At 44.7% G+C, this 27,870-nt stretch overlaps 1 protein-coding gene across 3 annotated transcripts in view; it reads left to right on the top strand.

Annotated features, from left to right (window-relative positions):
• The window catches only part of LOC108101539 (protein Shroom), a 47,764-nt gene extending 20,083 nt beyond the window's left edge, over positions 1-27,681 (top strand). For 2 of the 3 annotated variants that reach the window (XM_017205921.2, XM_017205922.2), the window contains 7 exons: positions 246-613; positions 1,169-1,955; positions 2,575-3,607; positions 3,694-3,896; positions 25,212-26,712; positions 26,784-27,041; positions 27,111-27,681. In XM_017205921.2, coding sequence (XP_017061410.1) covers positions 246-613; positions 1,169-1,955; positions 2,575-3,607; positions 3,694-3,896; positions 25,212-26,712; positions 26,784-27,041; positions 27,111-27,374 — 4,414 coding nt within the window. In that variant the 3' untranslated portion in view covers positions 27,375-27,681. Of the gene's footprint in view, positions 1-245; positions 614-1,168; positions 1,956-2,574; positions 3,608-3,693; positions 3,897-17,536; positions 17,713-25,211; positions 26,713-26,783; positions 27,042-27,110 lie in introns of those variants that run through there. The other variant, XM_017205924.2, reaches the window with a different exon arrangement.
• The last annotated feature ends 189 nt before the right edge of the window (positions 27,682-27,870 follow it).

The following is a 27,870-nucleotide window of genomic DNA, read 5'->3' as shown; positions in this document are numbered from 1 at the left end:
TCTGAACTTGCCCCAAGTACCGAAGAGAGTCCGCTTGTGGCTCTATTGCCCGATCCGAAGGCTAAGCGAGAAATTCAAGTAATTGCGGCCATGCGAAAAGCAGAAAACCAGAAATCGCAATAGCAATCGCAAATTTCTGTAGCACGCAATGATTTGCCAAAAAGAGCCCAGTTCGAGATACTTTTAACTCGGACTTTAACTCTAATGCGGTTTCCACTGCCCAATGGCTGTTGTTCTATTTGCAGATTACGTCAGGAGAGTGATCTTTTGTCGCGGCAATCGCATCACTGGTCGGAGAACGATCTCTCCTCCGTTTGCAGCAACTCCGTGGCGCCGTCGCCCATTCCGCTTTTGGCCAGTCGCCAGTCGCACTCCCATTCCCATTCCCACTCGCACTCGCATTCGCACTCCCATTCCCATGGCCACGCCCACCCATCCGCCCTCTCATCCAACTCCAGCAACAACAATACAAACGGCAATAGTAACAGCAACAACAATAACAACAACAGTTCGGAGAGCACTTCCTCCACGGAAACCCTCAAGTGGCTGGGCTCCATGAGCGACATTTCCGAGGCCAGTCATGCCACCGGCTATAGCGCCATCGCCGAATCGGGTAAGTCTTTACCACCGAGAAGAGATATAGCCAAGATTGTCAATAAGTAGAAACTGTATGTAAGAGATCAATTCAAATAAAGTACAAGTTAATTTCGTGTGTCAATTATTGTAAATATGAAATTGAAATGAATTAGTTCATTTTCCGTTTTCAAGATTCAAACTATTTTTATCATAAAACATAATAGTTCTTCCATTGATATTATCACTTTTTGTGTATTGAAAAATAATGAAATTTTTTGTAGTAAATTTAATAAATATTTATAACCAAATAAACATGTAAATGCTTTACAGTAAACCATTGACAATCGTGGCTATAAATTAAGAGGGGGTCACAGTGGCAGTTGGAGTTCCGTTTGGGGGGTGAATGGTTGGTTGGCCAATTGTAATAAGAGAAGGTTGCCAAAAATGCTGGGCGACTGGCAGCCCAGCAGCAAGAGGCCAACCCACTCCCCCACGACCTTGGCTCACTGCTGGCCCACTTTTACTTGGCCCGACGACTCCTTTTAGAATGGCCGAGGACACGCCCTGAAACCATTCTGCCTTCCCTTTGCAGTTTCCTCCTCGTCGCAGCTGATTGTGCACAGCTCCCGGGTGCTGACCCCCAAGCGCCATCATAGCGAGAGCGTGCTGTACCTGCACGACAACGAGGCGGCGGTGAGCTCGGCCTCCAGTTCGCCCACCGAGAGCACCTCCTCCAAGATGATCTCCGAGGAGGAGGGATCCCCACCCCCTTCGGCGGTGGTGCAGCCACTGCGCATCCAGCACCGGCACAGTCCCAGCTACCCGCCGGTGCACACCTCGATGGCCCTGCACCACTTCCAGCACCACCACCAGCAGCAGCAGGCGAACCACCCGCAGGAGCACCAGCACCCACCGCTGCACCACAGCAGCCACCAGTCGAAGCTGGGCACCCAAAGTTCCTTGCTGGAGTTGTCCTCGCCGGCGGAGAAACCTCGCTCCTCCGTCCTGGGGCAATCGCACTCCATGGGCGACCTCCAGCTGCAGCAGAGCCAGAACCTCGCCAGATCCGCCGACCAGCAGCACAAGTCGAGCATCTCGGTGACCATCTCCAGCAGCGAGGCGGTGGTCACCATTGCGCCCCAACCGCCGGCGGGAAAGCCGAGCAAACTGCAGTTGCAACTGCAGAGCAAGTCGGAGGCACTCAGCTCCAGCACACCCAACATGGGGGAGCAGAGCCCCACGAACAGCATCGACTCGTACCGCAGCAACCACCGCCTCTTCCCCGTGAGCACCTACACGGAGCCGGTGCACAGCAACACCTCGCAGTACGTGCAGCACCCCAAGCCGCAGTTCAGCTCCGGGCTGCACAAGTCCGCCAAGTGAGTATTCCATGGGGTATACTAAACTACATTTCAGAAAGCTATGAGGTAGAGAAATTTATTGGAATACCATTGAAAGAATATATTATATTATTTTATGAGAAAAGAGAAGAGAAATTGAACGAATTTATTATACTATTTTATGAGAAAAGAGTAGAGAGATTGAAAGAATATATTATATTATTTTATGAGAAAAGGGATCATTTCTGCATAACTATCCAGTGGATTCGACATAACACTTTATCTCTAAAAATAGAAGATATATGCAATACTGATGAAAAGTAGGTTACAAATATGCAAAGTAGAAGCGTACTCAAATCTTTTTCTTTTAAAAAGATCACAATGCTTGAACAAATTTGTCCCTTCATCTCATAGATAAAAGATCAAAGATAATTTCTGCATAACTATTTGGTGGATTCAACATTTTATCCCCAGAAACAGAAAATATAATACTGATGAAAAATATATTATAAATATGCAAAATAAAAACGTACTCAAAGCTTCTTTTTTTAAAAAGATCTCAATGCTTGAACAAGTTTGTTCCTTTAACTCATAGCTTTTAAATGGAGTATATAAATACTTGAATCACCTTACTAATTTTCCATTAATCCTTAACCAGACTTCCTGTGATAACGCCAGCGGGGGCCACTGTGCAGCCCACCTGGCACTCGGTGGCCGAGAGGATCAACGACTTCGAGCGCAGCCAGCTGGGGGAGCCGCCCAAGTTCGCCTACCTGGAGCCCAGCAAGACGCACCGCCTCTCGAATCCCGCACTGAAGGCCCTGCAGAAGAACGCGGTGCAGTCGTACGTGGAGCGGCAGCAGCAGCAGCAGAAGGAGGAGCAGCAGCTGCTGCGTCCGCACTCCCAATCCTATCAAGCGCTGGAGCGCAAGTCGCTGCCGAACAACCTGAGTCCCATAATGGTGGGTCTGCCCACGGGAGGCAGCTCCTCCTCCTCGGCCTCCTCGCGGGACTGCAGCTCACCTACGCCACCACCACCACCGCCGAGATCCCGCAGTCTGCTGCCCAATCTGCTGCGGCGCTCCAGTTCCGCCTCGGATTACGCCGAGTTCAGGGAGCTGCACCAGGCGCAGGGTCAGGTGAAGGCGCCCAGCATAAGGAACATCGGCAGTGCGGAGAAGATGTCCTTCAACGACTGCGGCATGCCACCGCCACCACCGCCGCCAAGGGGCAGAGTGGCGGTGCCCACCAGACGCACCTCCTCCGCCACGGAATACGCTCCCATGCGGGAGAAGCTGCTGCTCCAGCAGGCGGCTGCCTTGGCCCACCAGCAGCACCACCCGCAGCAGCACCGCCACGCCGCACCACCACCCACTCATGCCCCGCCCCCCGAGCGACCGCCCAAGCATCCCAATCTGCGGGTTCCCTCGCCAGAGTTGCCACCGCCGCCGCAGAGCGAAGTGGACATCAGCTACACCTTCGACGAGCCACTGCCACCGCCGCCGCCACCGGAGGTGCTCCAGCCACGCCCACCGCCGTCGCCCAACAGGCGGAACAGCTTCGCCGGGGCATCATCCACGCGCCGCACCGCCTACGCAGCACCACCGCCCACAGCGGTGGGTAACCCGGTTGCACCACCAACTGCAACCAAGGTGCCACCTCTGGTGCCCAAGAAGCCGACGAGCTTGCAGGTGGGTCGTCGTCTGTCTGCCTCTACTTCTGTTTATTAATTGGATTTTGATTTAATAATAATTTTATTATTATTATTCGATTGCAGCAGAAGCATTTGGCCAACGGAGGAGGAGGAGGAGGCGGCAGCCGCAAGCGACCGCACCACATGACTCCGCCGCAGCAGCAGCAGCCCATCCTCGAAAACGTCGCCAGCCATGTGGCGCCACCGCCGCCTCTGCTGCCCCGCGCCAGGTCCGCCGCCCATGACACAGTGATCGCCAGCAATCTGGAGAGCAACCAGCAGAAACGGTGAGTTATAGATAGTTATAAATATGATAATATAGAAAGGGTTTATAGATGGGATTGCATTACTAAAACACTGTATTTTCAAGGGAGTTTTAGGAATAGGAAAAGAAATTAATAATACTCTTTATAACAACCCCCTAATACCTTCCTTATCCTACTCAGTTTTTATTTGAGGGAGTATATGTATTCATTTTCAAACAAATAATCAAAGAATTAATTCAGTAGCTATTATAAATGTTAGATTTTAATTTATGTTCCCAAAACTTCCTAGTAAAACTAATAGCTTAAATTAAGCCAGTTAAACTCAAGTCAAGAATGAGGGTCAGCCTCCACGAAAGCGAAACACATTCAGCGCTCAGTAATCTCCGCGGCATCCGTGGGTTTCGACTGTTGGCTGTTGGCCACTCCCCGGATCCATTGTTCTTGACCTTATCGAATCCAATTAGCTCTGAATGGAGTGCGTGGCACGGTAGCCACGGAGAGCTTCGCTGATCTTGGCTAATGAGCCGCTTCCTTCGCAGGCTGGCCGTCAATCAGCTGTCGTCTAATGCTTAATTGGATTATGAAATACACTGCTCGCTGAGCAGCTCGACTTTCGCTTTCGACCCACTAAACCCCAGCGACTCCAATTGCCAATCGCCAAAACGCCAAACGCCAAACGGCAAAACGCCGATCGCTGGAACACTAAAAGCCAATTGAACTGCCACCTGAGCGGCTACAAAAATGTGTCAACCAAATAACGATTTATGTTTTGCTCCTTGGCGTGTGGGCAGCACCACTCCCCATAACCCCACATCCCCACTGCACCACTGCCCCCCTGCACCACTGGACTCCCCAAATGAACCACCCACCCCAGTCGGTTCTTTGTTCTGATTGTGCTGGTAAAAGCCAATCAAATTGAATATCGAAATTTATCCGCCCGGCGGGACAAAAGGTCCATTCTTGGCCGGGCTTTGCCGCCTTTACCGCCTGACATTGATAGATGAACGCCGGGCGGTTCATTAGCGCACCGAGCGCATAGTTTTTGCATTCACTGTATGGCATCGCACCCAATTTTCGGGCATTAGATAACTCAGAGCCGCACATTGAGTTCAAGCTGCGGTTGCACAGTGGTTTCTACTTTAAAGTTGAGTGGTTGCATGAGTCATACAATTTATTTGTTATTTTATTTGAACTTGAAAGAATGTTAGGTATACTTCCTTCAAATGCTGATTTAATTTTTACAAATGTGATTATAAATTTCACTGAGGGAAGTTAGATAATTATGGGGCCACTGTGCATTGTCCATGTTCAATAATTTCTATGGGCTGTCATGTTTTTTCCTCTGCTGTTCCTGTTTTGTTTTTTTGTTTTTCTTTTTTCGGGGTGCTTTTTGTTTTGGTTTTCTTTGGTGGCTCAGTTGACACCGGGCGAGACCTTTGCGGCACGATTTGTTGCAGCAGCAGCATCCAGCACGAGACAAATATTGACACAATTTGTGGCAAAGCTTTCGGGCTGCAGCCGACTTGGCTTGGCTTCGCTGGCAACTTGTAAATGGGCTTGTCAGAGGCTTCGTTGTCGTCGTTTTGGCCTGGCCGGGGGTTCAAATGCCGTTCACCGCGAACGTGCCTAATTTGCATTTTGAAAGTTTGGCGTGCGGAAAATGGAGCAAAGGGCAGCCATCGCTTGCATTTCTCGACTCACCGACTCACCTGCAGACACTTTTCGAGCGACTTCAATTAGAGCAGCTAGCTGGCAAAAAAAGGCAGCATTAAAATCAGGCAGAAATCAAGCCGAAAAACCCTGAGAGGTGTGCCATGTGTTCTCCTGACAGCCTCTAATTATCGCCTCGCACAGCCGTCGGCCGAAAAAGTCGGCAAAGTGCAGGCATTTGCCGAATTAATTCCCTCCTCGGCTATTTGGCAACACTCCAACACTCCGGGTCTCGGGCTGCATTATTTTCGAATTAAGTGCCAGCATTGAGCTGCGACCACAGACCACGCGTCGTATGCGCGCTATAAATCACTCATTCGCCGTGTTGCCGCTGCAAAGTCAGCCAAAGCCAGCAAAGGAACAAGCGAAACATAATGGCAAACGCCAAGGCAGACAATTCAATTTATCCAGCCGCAAGTCGCGACTGTTGCGATGCAGTTGCCTTGATTAGACGACGTCGCCAGCTAGCTTTCTGCCATTCTGCCTTTCTGCTGGCTTGCTGGCCACATTTAACAAAGTGTTTGCCATAATTTCTGCCCCCTATCGCCGGCTAAATATCGACAGTGCAGCCAATGATCGATTGAACTTTGCTCCGATGACGATGCAACAGCGGCAGCGACAGATTGGCGATGAGAACATGATCGCGAGTCCCAACAAAAGGTGATTGAATTTAATGGCTTCGGGGGCTTGGTACTGACAGATCCCCAGCTTCAGTGCCTATAATAACGAAGCTCGTTTAATCCGAGTAAAATCTTGATAGCGCATACAGGAATATATATATTTTGTGTACAGAACAGGAATATGTTTATACCTTTTATGGTGTTTACAAGGTTTCCTGGGTAATTGCGGTGTACAAAAAATGTTGCCTACTTTTGTGCGTTTGGAGGGGAAAATCTCTGGAACAAAATCCAGAGCGCTTTTAACTATGCTACGATTTTTGGTTCACTCACTAAGCAAAGAGAAGAAAATTTACTTGTTACTCTTAACGAGCAAGAGAATAGGAGAGAATTTTTTTAAAGAGCAATTGTTTTTTTTTTTTTTTCTTTATTTATTTATTTAGTGCAGAATCTGTACAGCAAATTAAAGTACTTAACAACACAGGTGTCACCAATGAGAAAAGTAAACCAAACCTCAGCATTAAGAAGAGGATTATATATAGTATTTTCTTATTGATTCCTTATCGTCTTGGCAAAGCCTTGCCTTTTGAGACGCCTCAAAGGTCTCGCTGGGAGTAGATTCCTAGCCAGTAAGCTGCGGTGTCTTTCTAATCTATCTCGGTATCGGCTTGTGTGTCTCCCAATCTGTTCTTCCACAGTGTGTAGATTTAGGTCTCTGTGAAGTGTCGTGCCACGCACATACCAGGGACAGTCAGTAATGGTACGTAGAAACCGATTCTGCAACACTTGTAACCTTTTGTAGTGTTGCAGAATCGGTTTCTACGTACCATTAGAGACGAATTTTCGTTCGACTTTCTGTGTTTTCGTTGACAATAATTTAAATCAATAATTTAACGATTTCTGCTATGTCAAAATAATTCGTTATTTTTTGCAAGGTTCATGGCTTTAAAATATATAAATTATGATAGAATAATAAATGCAGAAGATATTCTATTTTTCTTTTCTACAAGTAATAAGTAAATGTTCAAGAAAAAGATCATCCCAATACAACCTCTCAGTTAAAGAAAAGAGCAAGCGTTGAACATTAACGGACTGAAACCAAACAATGTGGCAGCCGACGAGACTCGGTACTACCTTGTATTAGCATGGCTCTGCCGGGTTTTATGGCCAACATCCCGCTGACGTTGCCGCAACTTCAATCGAGTGAAAACCACCGGCGCGTTCGGACGTTCGCGTGTGAGAGAAAAGAAATCAATTGCGATTGGGATTGCCTTCGAAGTTCGGCAATAAAAAATGTAAAACTCTCGTGACACTTGGCTGCATGTGTATCAATTTCAGTTGGCGGCCCCCACTTCCTGATCGCCAAAAGCCGAAAGCCGAAAGCCCAAAGGCCAAAATAAGGAAGTTCAGCTCCGCGGGTTCAAATGTTAGGCCAACAAACTGCATTGCATTTGCACAAATAACTGGCGAACAAAAGGAAGCAAGACATCACGCAAAGTTCGGCTTGTTTTGTTGTCATTTCGGGATTGTCCATATCTCTCTGCATCTCCGCGCGTATTTAACTGTGTGCGCGTGTGTGTGTGTGTAAGTGTGTGTGTGAGCCGCTTCCCCACCAAATTGGATTTCACAATACTGGATACCGTCTACCACATGAAAATGGTGTTCGGCGGCAAGTTTCGAATCAGAAGGTAAACACACTTTCGCACAACTCAATTGCCAGTTGAGTCGGCTGGTCAGTTACTATAGCATGATCTCAGCTGATAACGCCGGCTATTTAGCTATTAACGATCGCCATTAGTCAGCGGTGGCAGCAGGAAATTCTGCGAACTGCGCCGTTGGCAGAGAGAGAAATGTGACATATGTTCTAGGCATTAGCAGTTTGATTCGGTTTTTAATTGACTGAGCGTAATCAGATTCAGAGGAATTTAAATTTGTAAAATATTCATATGGGATTTATTTCAATCGAATGTGAAATCAGTGAAATGAAACCAATACAATTGTTGGCTTATGCATTTAATGTGTGAGAAATAATCGGATAAATGTTAACAATGGACACATTATAACTATTAAGATTTTTAAAGCAAATACTGTTTTGATTTAATTAATCTTGCTTTGAAGCTGATATTTAGTATGTTTTTTTTTTTCCTGAGAAAGTAGACTGCTAACAAATCGCAGATGGTTGCTAATGACCTAAGTTTTCCTTCGTTTTTCTCCCTGTACTCCAACTAAGCCAGCTTGAAAATGAAAACTTGACTTTTAATAAGAACGCGCGTCAGCCAATGGAGTATTTTATTTTTTCCCAAGATAAGCTTTTCTGTAAGTCGTTTGTTAACTGCATTTCTGTCTGGCTTTTGATCTGGGGTTGCTGCTGGGATAGTTGATCGTAGTTGTAGTTGTTGTAGTTGCTGTAGTTGCTGTAGTCGCTGTACTAGTTTGTGGCGACGTTGTCGGCTAACTTCAGTGAAACCATATTTAGCATGCTCAATGCCTAACGTCTCCGCTAATGACGACAGTTGTTGCTGGCTGCACAGCGAAAAAACCCATAACTCTAATAAGAGTGTTTTTTATAGTTTTTAATTATCTGCATACTAATTAGAATGTTTTGTGTTGGCCAAAAAAATTAAATAAATATTGGGAGGTGAAGAATTTATGCCAAGAAAAGTATTTTTTGATAAATTTATTTGTTTGCTTTTTCTTTGCTGTTTATATAGCAAATATTTATATTTCGTTATTATTTATTTGCTAAGCAAATCTTTGAAATATTGACATTTAGATTAACTAAACTGCCTTTACTATGCAGAGTTTCTTTTCTTCTAATTATAATAGTAGTGTCAAGCTTTTGTTGTTTATTAAACGAAAGTATTTTCCTTTTTATTTTCTTTAAAATCCCTTTAAAAACTAAGAGATTCACCCACTTTTTCGTTACATTTTCTCCCCGTGTGGATCTTTGACTGAGGCTCTAACAACTTTAGCCTAAGCTGATAAATTTTCACAGCTGCTGCCCCTCTTTCTTTCTTTCTCCATTGTGGCCATTCCCTTTGGCAGCCACGTAGGCGGCAGGTGCAAAACTGCGGCACGTTTCCTTCTCCTCCGCCGCGGAGTTTGCCACAATTCAACTCAACTCTGCTCTACCTGCTGGCATGGCAAATTGTCTGCCGACTCACTGCCTCCATAAATACCTATATACACGAATAGATTGGGTATTTGTATTTGAATTCCATTTGTATCGGAGCGGCCGAGACACGCGTCATTCGCCATAATTCATAACGAGATCTATTGACATTCGGACCATATAAGTGGTAGGTGGGTTACACTTTGTATGGAAAGCCGGCTATCAGTGCAAAGATCTTATCGATTTTTTTTTTTGCCACATTTAAAGGAATGAGAACAATGAGGACCTTTGTTTGGACTGGCAAAAGCGGCTAGAACCGGTTTTGGCCAAGGAACAGCTGGTGGTTGATTGGTAGCCAACTTGGTTCATTGGTCACCCCTAGGAGTGGTCGTTCCTGTCGTTTTATTGGTATCCCGGCAACTGTTAGGGCCAACAACCCCTGAGGGACACATTAAAATGAGGACACCGCTAAAAGGAATCTCCCGGGCCCCGGGGTGTTACTTTCACTTGGAAATTCTGAGAATTGTAGTTAAATAGAATCTTTAGTTGGTATTTCAATGAAAAATAATATTTATTGAACTTAGTAGTATAAGTATTACTGTTAGATTTTTCTTAGTTAGGCAAGATCTGTTTGAAAGATAATTACCTTTTCAGTTAGAATTAACTTTATCGAATGGATTGGCTCTGCCTCACTGTAAAAACTCAACAGTAACTAAAGAGTTGAAAGGCCTCTCCAACTTATATGCCCAAATTCGTCGAGGGTACAAACCATTAGCATAAAAAAAAAGAAATAAAATAATATTTAACTCTGCCGTGTTGGTTCGCTGGTTGCTTTTTTTATTGAGGCTTCGCACGAGTTTCGAAATAAACGACCGGCTAAAGAATTCGCTGGCTACGAGTAAAAATTTGTTAGCTCAGCGACGACAGCAGCGAATTTCTTTTGCTGCAATAAACAAAACAGAAAAACAGAAAAACAGAAATAATCAATAAACATTTTTACAATATCAAAGCGGAGACAAGAATGCTTGATCGATCTTACTGGCAAGAAATCCGTGAAATTACTTCGACCTTCGGGCCAACTTAGATTTGTTTTGATTCCAGTGTGTGTAGTGTGTGGTGTGTGGTGTGTGGTGTGTGGTGTGTGCCATTTGCAGGGCTAAATGTTTATTGTTATTGCGACGGCCCATTCAACTAAGCAAACATCAAACAATAAATGTTTATTGTGTGGCCTGCGTCTGTTTTCATTGCCAATCGATTCGCTGTGGAAAACTTGTAATACCAATCAAACCGAGTTCTCCGAGCCTGCTCGGAATTTCTGCCTTGATTTGTTTGTGGTTTCCATTACGAAAGCCCGGGATCTGTGATTTCTGTTCAATGCTAATTATAGTGAGCGATAAATGTCAAGAGTTTTCAATTAGCAGCGTCTTGATTGTTCTTTACACTCGCTTGATTAGATTTACGGCCTTTCGTCTTTGTCTCGATTTCATATTCAGGTCGCAGCACATTTTTTGGAAACGTTTCGCGACTATTTTTATGGCTAAATGCTGGCCAACACTTGAGCAAACAAGATACCCACGAATTTCTATACTATATAGCAAGGCGTATATGTATAAATTAACATGCTTTCAATTGAAGCAAAAACAACAAGAATAACGAAAATAAAGTACACGCGTCCATATTTCAGTCTTAATAAAAGTGTGTATAAAAATGCCATTTTTTAATCAACGCTGACAAATCGACAATTTGGGTAACATCGGCGATTAAAACAGGGCTTTCACGGAAGCCCGATTAACAGACTGGCGGAAACCTCATATCTGAGACTCTGTTAATCAACAGGGTTCAAGAATCTCAGTCGCAGTCTATCAATCAATCCGGTTCTCCGCGTCGACTATTCAGCATTTATGATAATTAGATGGTCTCGTAAAACCGAACAAATCGGTTAATGCTGGCGCAGCTAATGAGTTTGCCCTGCCAGCAATCAATTGCCGGGGTTCTGTGATTACGTATACGACGCGTACTGCGTTTTAATGGTTTGAGCTTCTGGGTCGCCAACGATATGCAAATGACGTTGCGATCGACACGTGAAAAGCTCCTCATTAACGCCTAGTTCGAGAACTTTGGAGCTGGGAACTGGTAGCTGGTTACTCGACATTTCCCCACAGGTGGGCAGATCCCAACTCCGGGAAACTTTTAGCCACAATGAGCCGCCCCACAAATTGCCGGGGGAAAAGCGCTGAACAAAAGCTACCCACGAGGTAAACACGATTGCAATTGTAATTTATTTTTTTTTTTTTTTTTTTTTTTTGTTCTATATATACATTCTTACTTTCCCAACTTATCTGAAAGTGAACGGGCGCTGGATCGTTACTCATCAGTCGCAACAGAACATAAAGCTGAAAAGCTGAGCTAAAAAAAAAAACAAACTGAAAAACAAAAAGTGTGGCTCAGCCAACCATCAAGTACGAGCACATACATATCTGCATGAAAGCCCGGGTGTACCGAGCATATTTACACAGATACCACAGATACCTATACCTATATTGTATATAGAACAAAAAGCCAAATGAAGCTAAATGAGTGCAGAGTGACAAAGGCAAATGGAGGAATTCCATTCCATCGCGACAAAGGCGACTTCGCAATGCCCTACAATGAAAGCGGAAGTGTCGACTGAAATGGGTGGGAAAAGAATGGGAGGTGGTCTCTGTAGAAAGTGGGATTGTAATCTGTAATTATGAATTTGTCTTTGCTGATGTTCTGGAAAGATAATTCCGGGAACTGGGTCTTAAGGTCTTTCAACAACAGACTTTATTGGTTATTGTACATTAATGAGATATGGTTTCACCTGTTTTGATATGTTCTTTCATAAAAACCTTTATTTCTGTTCAGAAACCTTAAGACATAAGAAGATGTTTCGAACTTTAATTCATGTAAATTCAGGCACACAAACCATTTATAATTCTAACATTTAAGTGGTGCACCTGTTGATCTAGGTCCAATTCCTTCACTTTGGGCACTTATCCAAAGTGTGGCATGTGGGCAGGGTATAATTACGGCAACGGTTCCCATTCCCATTTCCATTCCCACTCCACTGGCGACGCACAGGGGCAGATAAAGTTGCGGGTTCCCCCACAAGAACAACAGAAACAGCAACAGAAACAGAAAAAGGCAGCAAGTTCAAGTCGAGCGGGCAGACAAAGTACCGCAAAAGTCAAACAAATGTGGCGGCAAGAGACAATGAGGGAGATACTATATGGTATGCTATATATGAACACATATATAGAACATATATGGTATATGGATGGGGGTACCACAGATGAGTTACCCCGCCAGCTGATCGACATCGAGTTAAGAACATTTGGCATACATTTCGAAAGGCGGGCTGCTCGGGTCAACGGATGTGAGGTGCTCGCGGCTCCAGCATTTATATTTATATCTCACCTCAGTACAAGGTCAGAGTCTTGGCCGAAATCATGGCAGCCACCGCCGGCCACCGGCCACCGATTCAATTAGCCACGAAATTAATGAATACAAGAAGAGAAAAAAGCAAACGACTGCGGCTAAACGCTCCAGTAACCTCCGGCTGCGAGCGACTTCCTTCTGAATTCGTGGCCAAAAGAGCCACGCAAATCATTAAGAAACAACTGAAAATTTCACAAATTAACTTTATAACACGAAAATTTCTCGACGCCAGACGAACCGAAGATGGCACACACAAGATACTACCGGCTGCCACACACACACATAAATATAAATATGGACAAAAATTAATAATTATGAGCCGCAAACTGCCCAAAAGGTAAATAAGTCTGGCTTCCTGCTCAACTTCAACTTCAACTTCAATTTTTTCGGCTACTGTAGAAACCCGATTGGATCTTCGGCGGCGACGACGACTCCTCTGCAGGGTTTTCGATTTTCTGGTTTCGTATTTTTGTTGCTTTTTTTTTTAGTTTTTGTCTTGTGCCGTGCACGAAAATTGGTTTGACACAAAAACAAAGAAAAAACCTTTTTATTTAGTGGGTCACGCGCGTCATGAGCAAATGAAAACCACTGGACACTGCCAAGCAACCAACCAACCCACCCAGATGATAAAAATCAAAACATGCGCAAAAACCGAAAAACCAAAAGCCAAAAAGCAATACCAAAGTGAGCCAAAACAAAAAGAGCAGTCAGAAAGCCAAATTAAAATCGGAGCAGCACTTGGCCCGGGTTTCCCGACTCAAAGCGCATGTTTAAATTGTTTGCCTAATTCGGTTTTTTTTTTTATTTTAGCTGCTCTGTTTTTTATTTGGTTTTTTGCCTGGCCGCGACTTGGCTCAAATGTATTGCAATTAACATTTTTTACATACAATATATATGTAGTTTTAAACGCAACAATTTCTCATCGGCCTGGGAAGGTTTTTTGGGCAATGAAATGCTCATGAAATATGCAATTTGAGGCATTTGCTGGGTTATTTGAAGTGGGCCATAAAAACAAGAAGTGGGAACAGTTTGACAAGCCACGTTTTATTTTGGGTGATTTTTATGGGAATTTATCTGTTTAATTGGGCTCTTTAATTATACCTGCTTTGTGGGTTGTGAAACTAAACTGGGTTACTCGTGCCCGAATAAAACTAAACTTAACATTATAATTAGTTGAACAATAATGGGGGTTTGCCTGAACAAACAAAAGACTTATTGGACGGTCAAATAGATCACTTAAATATGACTGATGTTCCAGTTATTTCCTTTTTAAATGGTTGTAAAATTTTAAATAAATGACTTCCTTATATAAACCTTATCGGGCGAATTTATTTCGATTTATTGCGCTTTTAATATTAGATACGCTTTATGGCGTTGTTTTAGCTGAATTTTTTTTGCTTGAGTGTTGGGTTGCATTGAAGCAGATAAGTTTTATTTACTATATTGATAAGGCAAACGTTTCAGAAATTTAGGGAATCCCCAAACTTTGTTTATACAAAGGTTGTCAAATGTACTCTCCTTATGTAAATCGTTTGCGATTGCCTTGGCTTATTGCGCCTTTGGTTTCGACCACCTTGTGAGGCCCTGGCAGGTTCTCTTCGCCCCCTTTTCAGTGTTAACTTGGCTATTGCCAAAGCTAATGACCAAGTCGATAACCGCAACGCAACGCAATCGGGCGTGTCAACTTTGCGGCGATGACTGTCGCTGTCAATGAACTTCGTGGCTAAATTACGTGCCTGCAATTATTCTGGGGGCCCAGGAAGCGGGCCCAAACCAAAATCTGCATAAATTTCTGAGTTCTGGTTGCGCAACGAGAACTCGCTCGATTGCGGCTTAAATTTTGGTGAGAGATTTCACTGCGATACGTGTAGATGGCATTTGCGACAGTTCTGGCCCGCCGTTAAAAGCCGTTAAAATGGAACCCAAAAGCGAGCTGAGCTGAAATTCAATTAGCAACACCCACAGGGCTCCACATTTTTTGTTCGGCCGATCATAACGATCAAGGAGTCTGAGAACTTAAAAAGCAATTTCGTTTTATGATAGAACTCAAATTGACACCGAATCACTCCGAATGTGATTTTCGATCGCTACAATTTGGTTGTGTGGTGGGAATGGGAATAGGAATCTCATGGGATGGGATAGCTTTCAAAATTCATTGAAATGTGCGTCGCACTTGGCCCAGACATAAAAATCAAATCGGCTCAAATTAATGGCGGAGTTGGGGGAGAAATGCGTGTGCATTATGCATATTAAATGCTTTCACTTTCGTTTCGATCAGATTAAAGTATCTCCCGATTTTTTTTGGCAATGCCCCGCACGATGGGCGCTAAATAAATACGAATACGACTTTATATATCTCGATCAGTCGAGCAGCAAATTGCGTGAAAGCCGAATCTCTGGGCCACAATTGAAATGCAAGACGCCAGATGCAGCCATTTCTATATATAATCTCGCACTCCTATGACTATAGTAGCTATCTGTGTTTCTGGCCATGGTCAGCTGTTCGGTGTTCGTTGACTGATTGTCAACCAGTCCGATAAATCGTCGTCTGCCTTGTGCTCAATCATTACTGCTAGTTGCATGTTTTATAACGCAGATGATCACATGCACAAGCACTCGCACTTGGCATTGGCTACAGAGAGAGAAAAAAGTGGGACACTTTGTAATTCTATACAATTTTAATAGCAATAAATGATAGCTTCAAGGTCTTATTTACTTTGAATGCTTGCCAATCTTATCATTTCGATAAAGCAATTAAATGTTTTCAGAGCTCTGATAAAGCACATGATAAATGTGCATTCAATAGTTATGATATAAATACACTTTTCTCACCCTAAAATATAACTTATTCCCATCTGAAATTATTTTCTGCAAGTGGGTTTAAATAACTCGTAAACCCGCCAAAGTCTAGACAAAGTCTGAGTCGCTGGCCAACTTCGTGATTGATTCCCACAAATGCAAATGAGCGGAGGCAAATGAAATGCAATCAGGGAGGGTTATATGTGCACACATATATATAGATATATATTCCCTATTCTCCCCGATGCCTCTGAAAATTGCCAGAGCCATAAGCCAGGGTCATTATTATGCGTGCAAGTTGGGGATTTTGCTTTCGTGCGTGGCCATTTTGCCGCCGCCTCAAGGCCAAGAGTCTGTCATTGCAGCGATTCCCCGGAACCCCTTTCCCCACTCCCATCCCCTTCTACATAAAAGCGTTAACTAAGCTTTTGTGCTGTTCTGCTGCTCGACCACATGACGAATTCAGGCAACAAAGAAAACAAAGACCACAAATATGCATCGATCCGCTGATCCTGAGACTCTCGGCGGCCTTTTGCGGCCTTCGCATCACGTTCTTCAGGGAAAACCGAACCGAACGAAGAGGCGGATGATGATGATGGCCCTGGCAAGAAGGTAAACAATTTTCAATCAGCCCGGCGAAGTTGCAAGCGAAGCGGCAGCTCCCAGCTGCCAAATCCCTTGGCTCGCCGACAAACCAATTTGCAATTTAAGCAAATGAAATGCAAACCCAAGCGTACAAATTTCAATTCCTCGCACACACAAGGCATCATCTCAAACAAGAAATAAGGAAAAGCAAACGCCCCAAGACAATCTGCATTCCTCAGAGAAATATACCCACTCGAATATATATATATATATTTGTAAGATCATAGAGACATTTTGGGTCAGCCGCACTGAATAAATCAGAGCGGGCGCATTAAATAAGAGCCAATATGTCAGGCTGGCATCTAATTTGTTGGCTAATCAGCTGCAGCTCCCATCTCACATCTTCCATCTCCCGTCTCCTGGCGACTGATGACTGGGAAATCTGTGTAAATGGAACGGCGCCGATGTCAACTTCGCCACATGTTCCCCACATCGAACCCCGCCCCCCCAAAAAAAACAGCAACAGCAACAGCAACTCATCCCATCTCATCTCATCGCATTTCAAGTCATCTCATTTAGTAGCTTCCCATTGCGACGCTGTCATCGTTGCCAAATAAATTGTTTAGCTGAATTATGCCATTTATTTATAGCCAGCGAAGCTCTCCTTCCGCCGCCGATCTCATTTTCCCAGTTCTCAATGGGTTGTGTTCTCCGTAACACTGGGTGTTTGGCCAACAGGTTCGCTCTGAGGACCTGTCCCATTGACTCATTGGCTAATGACAAAAAGAGCTTACCTTATCACTTTTGATAGCGAGATATACCCTGTCGTAAATGGCTCTCAGATAAATCAAACTGAAGAGCCGGAAAGCCATCAAATGCTTCGTTTGATAAATTTTGTATCTCCAATTATATAAAATGTATTTCGCTTAGCTTGCATAACATAAAATGATGTTCTGTCCTTATAAAGGTATGATTAAGAAATTTATATTTCTTTGACATATTTTAAAGATATTTATTTAGCTTGATCAATCAATCTTATTTAAGCATATAAGTACTGATCTTATAGATGATGTCACTATCTTTGCATATCTAAATTACTTCTCTATCCATTTTATTGGTGGTAATGAATTCATCCCCTCTATTGCTTATTCACCGAAGGGTATTGAATATTCCCTAAGGTCTCACGATTCTCGAACATATTTATTTCGCGTTTATTTTCAATTTGATGATGGCACATATCACTTTATGACATTCTCACTCCCTCTCTATCGCTCCCCGATTTTCATTCTCCCTCTCTCTGTCGCGCCGAATGTAAATTTCGCATTTTGCCAGCGCCTTCAGTTTTGTTTTGTTCAATGAATCGCGTCGTTGTCGCCGTTTTATTTTCGGCCGTTTATTTGATTTATTTTCGCGAGGCAATTTGTTCGTGCCCCAAACTTAAACTCAGAGCGGGATCCAAAGTACCGCGCGCCCAATTGTTTTGATCTTGCCCATCGACTGGGTTCCTCAACTCGCCACGGACAATGGCTCAGTGGTTTCAATGGCTCAACTTTCGGTAAAATGGCAATGGCTAAATATTATATACAGCCGTCTAGACACAAAACCATTATGCTGAAAATCAGTTGAAAATCGGCAGAAACGGGGAAAAGCTGTGACGTCAGGCGGTGGAAAAAGGCGGCGTGTGGAATGCGTGGCAAAGATACGTTCGTTCGTTTTCGTTTCCTCGGCCAAAGTCATATATAGACTTTTAATTGCAGCGCCAACTTGGGCAATGCAATCCCCATCCCCATCCATAACAACCTTGAAAACGCAATCGCAATCCATGCCGCCGTCAAATCTTGATCTCGTTTTTCGTTATTTTCGTTTTATTTGTGCTTTTGCCATATAATTGCGTTTTTCATTTGCTCTTGGCATTCACAGTTGTTGGCCAGACTGGAGTTGTGCACAGGAATAAAATAGTTTAAGGGAAGAAAAACAAAAGAAATCAGAAATTAATATGTGAATAATAATCCTCATGAGAAGAAACATTTTATATAGAAGTAGTGTCTTAAAATAGAGTTAATATCTTTGGATTCGATTGAACAAATTATATATTTTCAAGTATCAAACAGTTTTAATTTCTCTCTGTGTAGCGAGTGTTGTTGCACGCGATCGACGCCAAATGAATGCCAAATGTGTTTGGGGCTTCATTTTTGAGTTTTCAGTTTTGTTTTTCCCCTTAACCAATTTTGGGGCCCGGCCCAAAATAAAAACAAAAAGCAGATATTTTTCAAGCGACGGGGGATGCTTCCTGTCCTGCGGCATCCCAAAAAAAAAAAAAAAAAAGCTGCAGTGCTGCAATGTTGCAACAAGTGGCCCGTTGGTTGGATATTTTCGATTATTATTATTATTATGCAGAGTTCGTTGAACATTTCACGGGGGGCGAATGTCAATTTCACGCTTTGCTTTTGCCAAAAGAGTCGGCGGTGGAGAATTATGTTTATGTTTATGACGATGGCGAGCCAAAAAACGCCCATCAAAGCCACACGAGACCATCACCATCATCATCATCATCATCAGTGCTATCCCGAACCCAATCCCGATCCCCATCATCGCCATCGGACAGCATCATCATCATTAGTGGGGGAAGAGCATCGCGATGAGGTTGTGGATCTTTTATCAATAAACCGTTAATTATCAAAAGCCCCTAACTGCAGCTTCGTTTGAGGCAAACGGCAATCGGCAAACGACGAACAATACGCGGATGTATTTCTGAGTTTTCTGTAGCTTCAGTATTGTATTTTACTCGATTTTATTTTGCTTTGTCTTATCCCAGACGCAAAAGCTAGGAGTGCCACTCATCCAGCGGCCAGCTCAGAAATCCAACAGTCCATTGGGGCAACGCTCGAGATCGCCACGTCCAAGGTTTTGTAAATACTAATATACTATGGCTATAACCCGGCCACTGGAGATCATGTGGGCGTGGGCTGGGTCTCTGGCTTTGCAGTTTGGGTTTGGACTTAGGTTTGGTTTTTGGTTTTTGGGTTTGGAAGTGGATTTTCGTTTCGAATGGGATTCCGTTTCCATGTGATTTGGGTGTTCCGCTCCACAAATCCTCAACCAATTGCGACGCAAATTGCCGCCCCACAAAAAGCCAAGAATAACAAAGAACACTTTTGGGACTTTTGGCAAAGCTGAAGATCTCTCCAAAAAATATGAAACTATAAAAACAAAAGACAAAAGGGCCGAGCCCAAGATATCTCTCGGATGAGTTGGCAAGGTTTGCTGGGGTGTCGCGTTTTTATTTTTCTTTTTGCAGCCTCATAGAAGTGACCTTGTGGCAATACGGTTAAATTCTTCAGCAGTCATTGTTTTTCTGCACTCATTCATCAAGCCAAGTTCTGAAGTTCTGAAGTCCAACCTTGTGACGTCAGAGTTCTAAGCCTTAACTCAATTCTTTTCTAGCTTTTTTTTTGGGTTGATGGGCGCGTGACATGCTAAACACGATCAAAGTGCAGGGGCAGTTCTTACAAACTGCTATCTATATCTATATCTATATTGTATAGTATTCCATCAGAAATCGATCAATCGATTCCGAAACGCTTCGGCGGCAGCGTGAGAACCTCCGAACTTTTCGCTCCGACTTCTCACCGAGTCAACAGAGTATTTGCATAAATAATTGCTGATTGATGCAAATTCACTATGCATTAATTACGCGGAGTTTGGATCGATTCGAGTCCATTGGATTAACCTTGATTTCCGTTCCCTTTGTTCTGCCTTACGACAACGAAGATCATTGTTTATTCTCGCCGATCTGCGATCGTTATTGCTCGTTGAAATATATATGTTATGTTTGCATGCTAAAGGTCACATTCGCTGCGAGGCAATTAAATGGTCCGAAACATAAGCGCAAGACCATTCATCAATCTCTCACTTTCGTTCCAAAAAAAAAAAAAAAAGAAAAAAAAACGTACTTGAAAGTACGAGTTTGGGTATCTGTGGCACGTTTCGTGTATCTAGATTTAATTCCTGATGATCTCACTCGCGAATTCCCTATGAAGCTGCAGTTCTGCATAGGTGACATCATTCCGTATCATCATGGCTTTCATAAAACCCACTATATAATTAACAGCTAATGGAGGTTCATTACAGAGCCCAACAAACTTTTATTTTTATGGTGTAACCTAGGAAGTTCTGCGGCTTTTGTCGCAAACATTTTCAGAATTCCTGCCTCACTCTCTCTCTTTTTGTAGTTTGTAGTTTGCAGTTGGCTGTGAAATTTGTGTTATTAAGAAATTAAGAGCCGCTTCGCATGCTTTTCTTTTCTTTTCTACCCATACCCATACCCATACCCATACCCACTTCTTTCCATTTCATTTCATTTCTCCGCCGCCGGATCTTGGCTAACAAGTAAATGTGCGCTGGCCTCCTCGCTCTCTTGTTGGCCATTATCGTGCGCTCTCTTTCGGCTGAAATTAGTTGGCTAAAAACAATGAGAAATCCGTATTCAGGGCAGTTCCTTCAATGGCCGCAACACTTTGGCATTCGACGACTGGCGACGTCCGCCGAGCAGCGGCTTTTGTGTAATATCTAAAACAGAAACCCCAGAAAAAAAACGCAAATGGCTCAAAGTCTTGTAGTGTTCCCCCCGCTCCCACTCCCCCGATCCACCATATACCCGCCATATCCCCCGATCCAGTGCTGATCCGGCCATGGCGGACGTGTTGCGCATGCGCCTGAGGGCAATACAAGTTGGCCGCCGTGTGCACAGTTTATATGCCAAGTGGGCTGAGAGTGAAAATGTCATTGGCAGATGTGTCGCGGATATTAGCAGTGGTTTCCCCGCCAACCCCTTTCTACACTGCCAGAAAATCGAACTGAAATTGGTCATCAGTGAGATATTATTACTTGCTTGAAAACAAATTGCATATCACTTATTGTTTCTTGGAAGAAGATGAATTCATTGTAGTTATAAGGCAAGACATTTAGGCATTTCAAACCATTTATATTAAGATTAAGTATTTTGCTTTATAATATTTTATACATGATTTCTCAACTATGGTTCAGATATTTTTTATAACATTTTATAGCATTAGTTTTTCTCCCCGTGCAGCATTCAATCTGCCACTTCCTCTGCAATCCCCCATCAACAGCCAGCAGACAAAAGGCCCGCACTTGGCTGAATAATTTGTTTATGCAAACGCAACTTGGCGAATATCAAAAGTAACCATTTAAAGTGCGGGAGGTGGGGCTGGAATTATTTACAAGCTTGTTGCTGTCGTAGTCCAGTGAGCACACAACAACACATGTTGCCCCTGCTGGCGGCAACGGCGGCAATGTTGCTGCTTGCTGCCGTGTTGCAGATGTTGCTGCCGTGTTCTGCCCCCTGGTTGCAGGCATCTTTTTAGCCGTAATTATGATGAGCTGCGGCCGTTTAGCTCACAAGTTAATTACCCCGTTTCATCGGATTCAATGGGACAGGCCGGCCACTTTCGACACTTTCAATAGGGGCTGGGCCAAGACCAAAAGGCATCTGTTGCTTCTGTTGCTACTGTTGCTCTTGCTGTTGTTGCTGTTTCTGCTGATGTTGCTGCTGCATTTCCCAAGCCATCTATTTTTGGTGCTCGACGGCCGCGAGCGAAAAGCGCCATTAAATCGATTTTACATTAAAAATATTGCACAAGCCATCATTGTTGGCGTTGCTGCCAGAATTAATGGATCATAATTATGGTACAGTAGCAGCAACAGCAGCAGCAGCAGCAAAAGCAGCAGCAGCAACAGTAGCCGCGGCATTAGAAAAGAAAACAAGAAACCAAGCGGCGCGGCAGACAATTGGAGTCCGATCACGAGGCAGATGCTCAGATGCACAGATGAACAGGCAGAAATTGCTCGAGAGGAAAAGTTTTCGATTCGGATTTAGGTTGCGCGGGGAAATCTCAGGCGGCAATTGTGCCTGCTCTCCGCCAGAAGGTTAGAAGTAAGTCTTTTTCCAGTTCCCCGAGATAAAGATGCCCACTTAGCTAACATTTTCAGTGAAAGAGAACTTTTCTTTTCTTTTTTTTTTACTGTTGCTGATGATGATGTTGCTGCTGCTGCTGCTGCTGCTGCTACTGCATTGTTTTTCTTTGAGTTTTCCAAGAGAAATTTATGGCATACTTTGATGGACGATGATGCGTGGCTGTCGCCGTCCGAATGCCAGGGAAAAAAGACTCTTGAGCGATTTGTTCTGGCCGCAATGCTGACCTCCCCCTCCGAAGAAAGCTAACTGCGCTGACGGCCATCTGTTTTGTTTTTATTATTGTTGTTGTTGTAGTAGTTGTTGTTGTTGTTGTTTTTACTTTTCTCATTGTGCGAGTAGTTTGTATGTTGACTTGACGTCATTTTGCGGCAAGTGAAAATGTGTGCGATGCGGTGCCGACAAACCCGTTTTCAGGTTTCGGTTTTGGTTTCGGCTCAGCTTGGCTTGTGAGATGTTTATGTTTTCAACAACAAGCGCTGCAACAACAACAGCAGTAGCAACAACAACAGCAACAACAGCAGTAGCAGCAGCAACATCAGCAGCAGCAGCAACATTTGTTCGCCTTTTTTTCGGCTCAATGTTAAGACGAGATGTTAAAAACGTGATTTCCATGCGTCGCCAGCGTTGTCGTTGTCGGCATATTTAAATAAAATACTTTTACTATCAACGAAAACTAGTCGACCAGCAGCGGCGGCAAACAGCTCGTTATATTGCTGATCAAAAATTATAGTGCAACAGTTGCAGCGGCAATGGATGTTGCTGCTGCTGTTGCGGTTTCTACTGCAGTTGCTGCTGCTGCTGCTGCAGTTGCATACGCAATGCGCAACGCGCAACGCAAAAGGCCAGTGACCAAAACCTGGATCGACAACACCACCCAAAAGCCAGTGAACCCAGCAATTATCCCATTGCGGGCGGCGGGTGGCCAGGCGATAATACCCGACTTCGATCGGCCCTATAGCCAACGGTTTATCGTCGACATTGCCCGCCAGTTATGCAAGGCCAGCCAGCAGCAATTTATCAATTTTTCATAATTTGCATCACATAACCAAATGGAACGCCCCGCTCGGCTTAATAATGCCAAATAGAGGGAAAGATAGGCAAATAAATATATAAAATATGCGTTAATTGTATGGAAATGTATTTAGCCCAGTGTCCGACCATTTCTTTTGACCCTTTCTTTCTTTTTTTTGTCATTGTCTTTCGCCCCGCCGCGTATTAATGGGAATTATACAATATTAGCGGGCAAAAAAGAGCTATTTTTGATTTGTGAAGTGAATCATAATAGAGCTGTTACATTTGCCGACTTTTGAGTCGAGTTGAGGGTGTGTATCCATAATAGGCTTATGTCGGGTAAATCTGCCGCCCGAAAGTGGAATTCTGGGGGAGATTACACGGGTCTGTGTGCCAAGGTCTTATCTATGTTGTTGGTCGGAGATTACAAGATGGTAACCACCAGATACAAGCAATTATCTCCTGGTCTTCCAGCTCTTCTCTGCGTTCTGAACCTGCTTTCAATTAGCTCTTGTGATGTCATCGGCCCGATATGCAAATCCATGCTAATGCAACCGTTTCTTGGCTTTTGTCTTGGCCAAATTGGCAGCACTCGCAGCAGCAGCAGCAGCAGCAGCAGCAGCAGCAGCAGCAGCAGCAGCAGTAGAAAAAAAGAGACTTACTCAACACGAGCGAACGGAAGTGATTAAGAAAGGCGAAATGGCCGCATCTAGCCATCTTTTTCTCTCTCCGAAGAAAGTGAAGAGGAGGAGCAGAAGGGGGAGGGGGATAGCGATATGGAACTAGACAAAAGGCTGGCTTATGCAAATGCTAACTGGCCACAGATTCACATCCATCCGACTGCCAACATCCAACAGCTGTTTTGTCTAACTCTGTGATGTAAGCCAGTCTTCTTCTCTTTCACTCTGCTCTTAATTTATGCAAATGCGACAACATTTCTTCGACGGCTTTCTTCAGATGCAAAACACCGTGGATATAGTATACACACCCCACTTATATACCACACCACTTGGGTATATGTAATGCAGGAACAATAAAGATTTTGGCAACCTGGGGGTGGCCAAGCCGAACGATATTCGCTAAGAGCCCCAGACAAAAGCAAAAGCCTTTTACAATAAAAGCCAAAAGATGGAATGTACACAAAAACATAACAAATTAGTTTAGCACTTTTGAAAGTTGTCAAGGGGAAGCGGACGTGGTCGTCATACGCCTTGCACACTAAAATGAGCCTCTGACTTTTGCTTTTCTGAAACTGAAACATAAAACTCTTTATAATTGCACTGTAAACATTTCACTTTCGTTTTTTATTCCGCTTGTATTTTGTGTGTTTTTTTTTTTTTTTTTGTGTTTTTCTTGCTTGCTTGCCCTGTGTCTTGGAAATCAGCTTAACACACGACGAACTGTCGTCTCCGCGCGTCGTGCACAGAATAATTTCATCGCTCGCCGCTTTCGCCATCATATTACAATAATTTACAATATGTGGGTGCTCCGAGATGAGATTGCATCGGGTTTGCACTGCTGACTGTGCCTGCCGAGGACTCAATTAGCATCTGTCCAGATTATGGCCTCGCATTTGCATTAATGAGACGTGCGATTCGGGAATCGCCTCTTTTCTGGGGTTTCTTTTTTGGCCAAGTCGTGGCGGCTACTGCCGATGACCCCACGGATGACCCAGGGTTTCTGACATTTTCGGATAGCAAAGCGTTTCCAAACAGTCTTTGGATATTTTGGTAGTGGTTATAAGACCAGAAAGTGATTATATTTGTTCTTAAATAGAAAATACTTAAGCGCATTTAGAAAACAATCCACTATGAAGACGATGTTTCTTGTTTTGAGAACCTATAGATCTTAAAACAAATCTTTCTCAATAGAATATTTTGATATACTTTTTTTTTAATTCACTGAAAAGTTGTTTATCTTGGGATCTTTAAAACCTATTCATCTTTTATAAGAAAATGTATTTAAAGGACTTAATTTACGATTTCTTTTCTTTCTGAATTTTTAATTCTAAGACTAACTCTTCTTTTACTCTGTTTTCATTACAGATCAAACTCCAAGGCTTCGTATTTGCCGCGCCAGAGTCTGGAGAAGCTGAATAACACAGACCCGGACCATGGCATCTACAAGCTCACCCTGACCTCCAACGAGGACCTGGTGGCCCACACAAAGCCCAGCTACGGGGTGTCCGGCAAGCTGCCCAACAACCTGCCGGATGTCCTGCCCCTGGGCGTCCACAAGCTGCAGCATCAGCCGAAGTTGCAGCCAGGATCGCCGAACGGCGATGCCAATGTGACCCTGCGCTACGGCTCCAACAACAATCTGTCCGGGAACTCGCCCACGGGTGCCACGCCCCCCTACTACGCCTCCGGGCAGCGGTACTCCACACCGGCTCTGGTGCAGGGATACGGAAAGAGTCCGAAGGCCACAACCCCACAACAGCAATACACGAGATCTCAGTCGTACGATGTGAAGCACACGAGTGCGGTGGCCATGCCGCCGATGTCCCAGTCCCACGTGGATCTCAAGCAGGCTGTGCACGATCTGGAGACCACGCTGGAGGAGGTACTGCCCACCGTCACGCCCACGCCGACGCCCACACCGCCACGCCTCTCGCCGGCCTCCTCGCACTCGGACTGCAGCCTGAGCACCAGTTCGCTGGAGTGCACCATCATCAATCCTATCGCGGCACCGATTCCTAAGCCCGAGGCGCACATCTTCCGCGCCGAGGTGATCAGCACCACCCTGAATGCGAACCCCAAACCGAATCCGAATCCGAACCAGAATCAAATCCCGATGACACCGCCGAGTGCTCCGCCGCCACCAGTTAAGCCAGCGATGAACCGCCAGGAGTCGCTGAGGGAGAACATCGAGAAGATCACCCAACTGCAGTCGCAGCTGATGTCGGCGCATCTGTGCGACACGGGCCTGCTGGGTGGCTACTCCTCCCCGCTGATCACCAGTCCCACTGCCAGTTTTGCGAACGAACCACTGATGACGCCGCCACCACCACCGCTGCCCAGTACACCGCCGCCGGAGGAGATTCCTCCCGTGGAGGAGATTGTGCCCGAGACGGAGTGCGAGATCAAGGAGCTGCAGCTGATGCAGCGCAGCGAACTCATCCTGATGGTGAATCCCAAGCCGAGCACCACGGACATGGCCTGCCAAACGGACGAGCTGGAGGACAGGGACACGGATCTCGAGGCGGCACGCGAGGAGCACCCCACGCGGACCACTCTGCAGCCCCGCCAGCGACAGCCCATCGAACTGGACTACGAGCAGATGAGCAGGGAGCTGGTGAAGCTGCTCCCAGCGGGCGATAAGATCGCCGACATCCTCACACCAAAGAGCTGCAAGCCCACCTCGCAGTACGTGAGCAATCTGTACAATCCGGATGTTCCGCTGCGCCTGGCCAAACGGGATGTGGGCACCTCCACCCTCATGAGGATGAAGTCGAACAGCTCGTCCGCCGAAATCCGAGTGGTCAGTGTGGAGCTGCAACTGGGAGAGCCGAGTGGCGAGCCAACGAATTTAATCAAGCAAAAGATGGTGGGTATCTGCTAATCACATTTCTAGTATAGAATTATAAATTTAATTTATTTTTTTTTATGTTTTTCCAGGATGAGCTCATCAAGCATTTGAACCAAAAAATTGGCTCCCTGAAGCGCGAGCAGCAGACGATTGCCGAGGAGTGCTCGGCCAATGACAAACTGGGCCAGGACCTCTTCGCCAAGCTGGCCGAGAAGGTGCGACCCAGCGAGGCCTCCAAGTTCCGCACCTACGTCGACGACGTGGGTCACATCACCAGTTTGCTCCTCTCACTTTCCGAGCGCTTGGCCCAAACGGAATGCAGCCTGGAAACGCGCCAGCAGGAAAAGGTATGTACTCAGGAATTCCCTTTGCAAAGGATTATATTTTATTGAGGAATATTTTTGTGTTATCCTTAGGGTGCGCTGGAATCGAAGCGGGATCTGTTGTACAAGCAGCTGGAGGAGGCGCAGGGCCTCAAGGCGGACATCGATCGACGTGGAACCAGTATCGCCGGACTACTGGGCAAAAACCTCAGCGCCGACATGTGCGCCGACTACGATTACTTCATAAACATGAAGGCCAAGCTGATCGCCGATGCACGCGACCTGGCCGAAAGGATCAAGGGCAGCGAGGAGCAGCTAAGCTCACTCAGCGATGCGCTAGTCCAAAGCGATTGTTAACCTGGCCAATGGATAATGGTCCGATGATTCGATTCTCCCAGCTGTCAACTCAAAGTTGAGAGCCGATCGAGAGAGTCCGCAGGATCTGCCAGTCCACTCCGCAAATGTGTATTAGTTTAAAACGATGTGCTTAATTACCACGCCCCACACACTATAATGTATAAATATTGTATGTTCATTTGTGATTTTCAACTAGCTAGTAGGTTAATTATTCTATATATCGGCCGCATAGGTGTAAGCATTTTCTACATAATTATCAAAGCAAAGATAAACTGTATGCATTAATAAAACTATGGAAATTATAAAACTTTGGTTCTTCAATGGAAAAAATTGCTGGTGCCGCCTGAAGGTAGGCAATACAAATTTCTTTTATAGCCTTGTAACTTTCTTGAATTGGTGCTAAACATATACAATAAACCGGTTGGTGTATTTTGTTTTATTTGTCAACAAAGTTCAAAATATTTAATTAAAACAGTTTATGCGGTTATTTTACATT

Source organism: Drosophila ficusphila, unplaced genomic scaffold (genome assembly GCF_018152265.1).
Source record: "Drosophila ficusphila isolate 14025-0441.05 unplaced genomic scaffold, ASM1815226v1 contig_414, whole genome shotgun sequence".
Classification (NCBI taxonomy): domain Eukaryota; kingdom Metazoa; phylum Arthropoda; class Insecta; order Diptera; family Drosophilidae; genus Drosophila; species Drosophila ficusphila.
The sequence above is the reverse complement of the archived record's forward strand: the minus strand, read 5'-3'. Positions and strand labels throughout refer to the sequence as shown.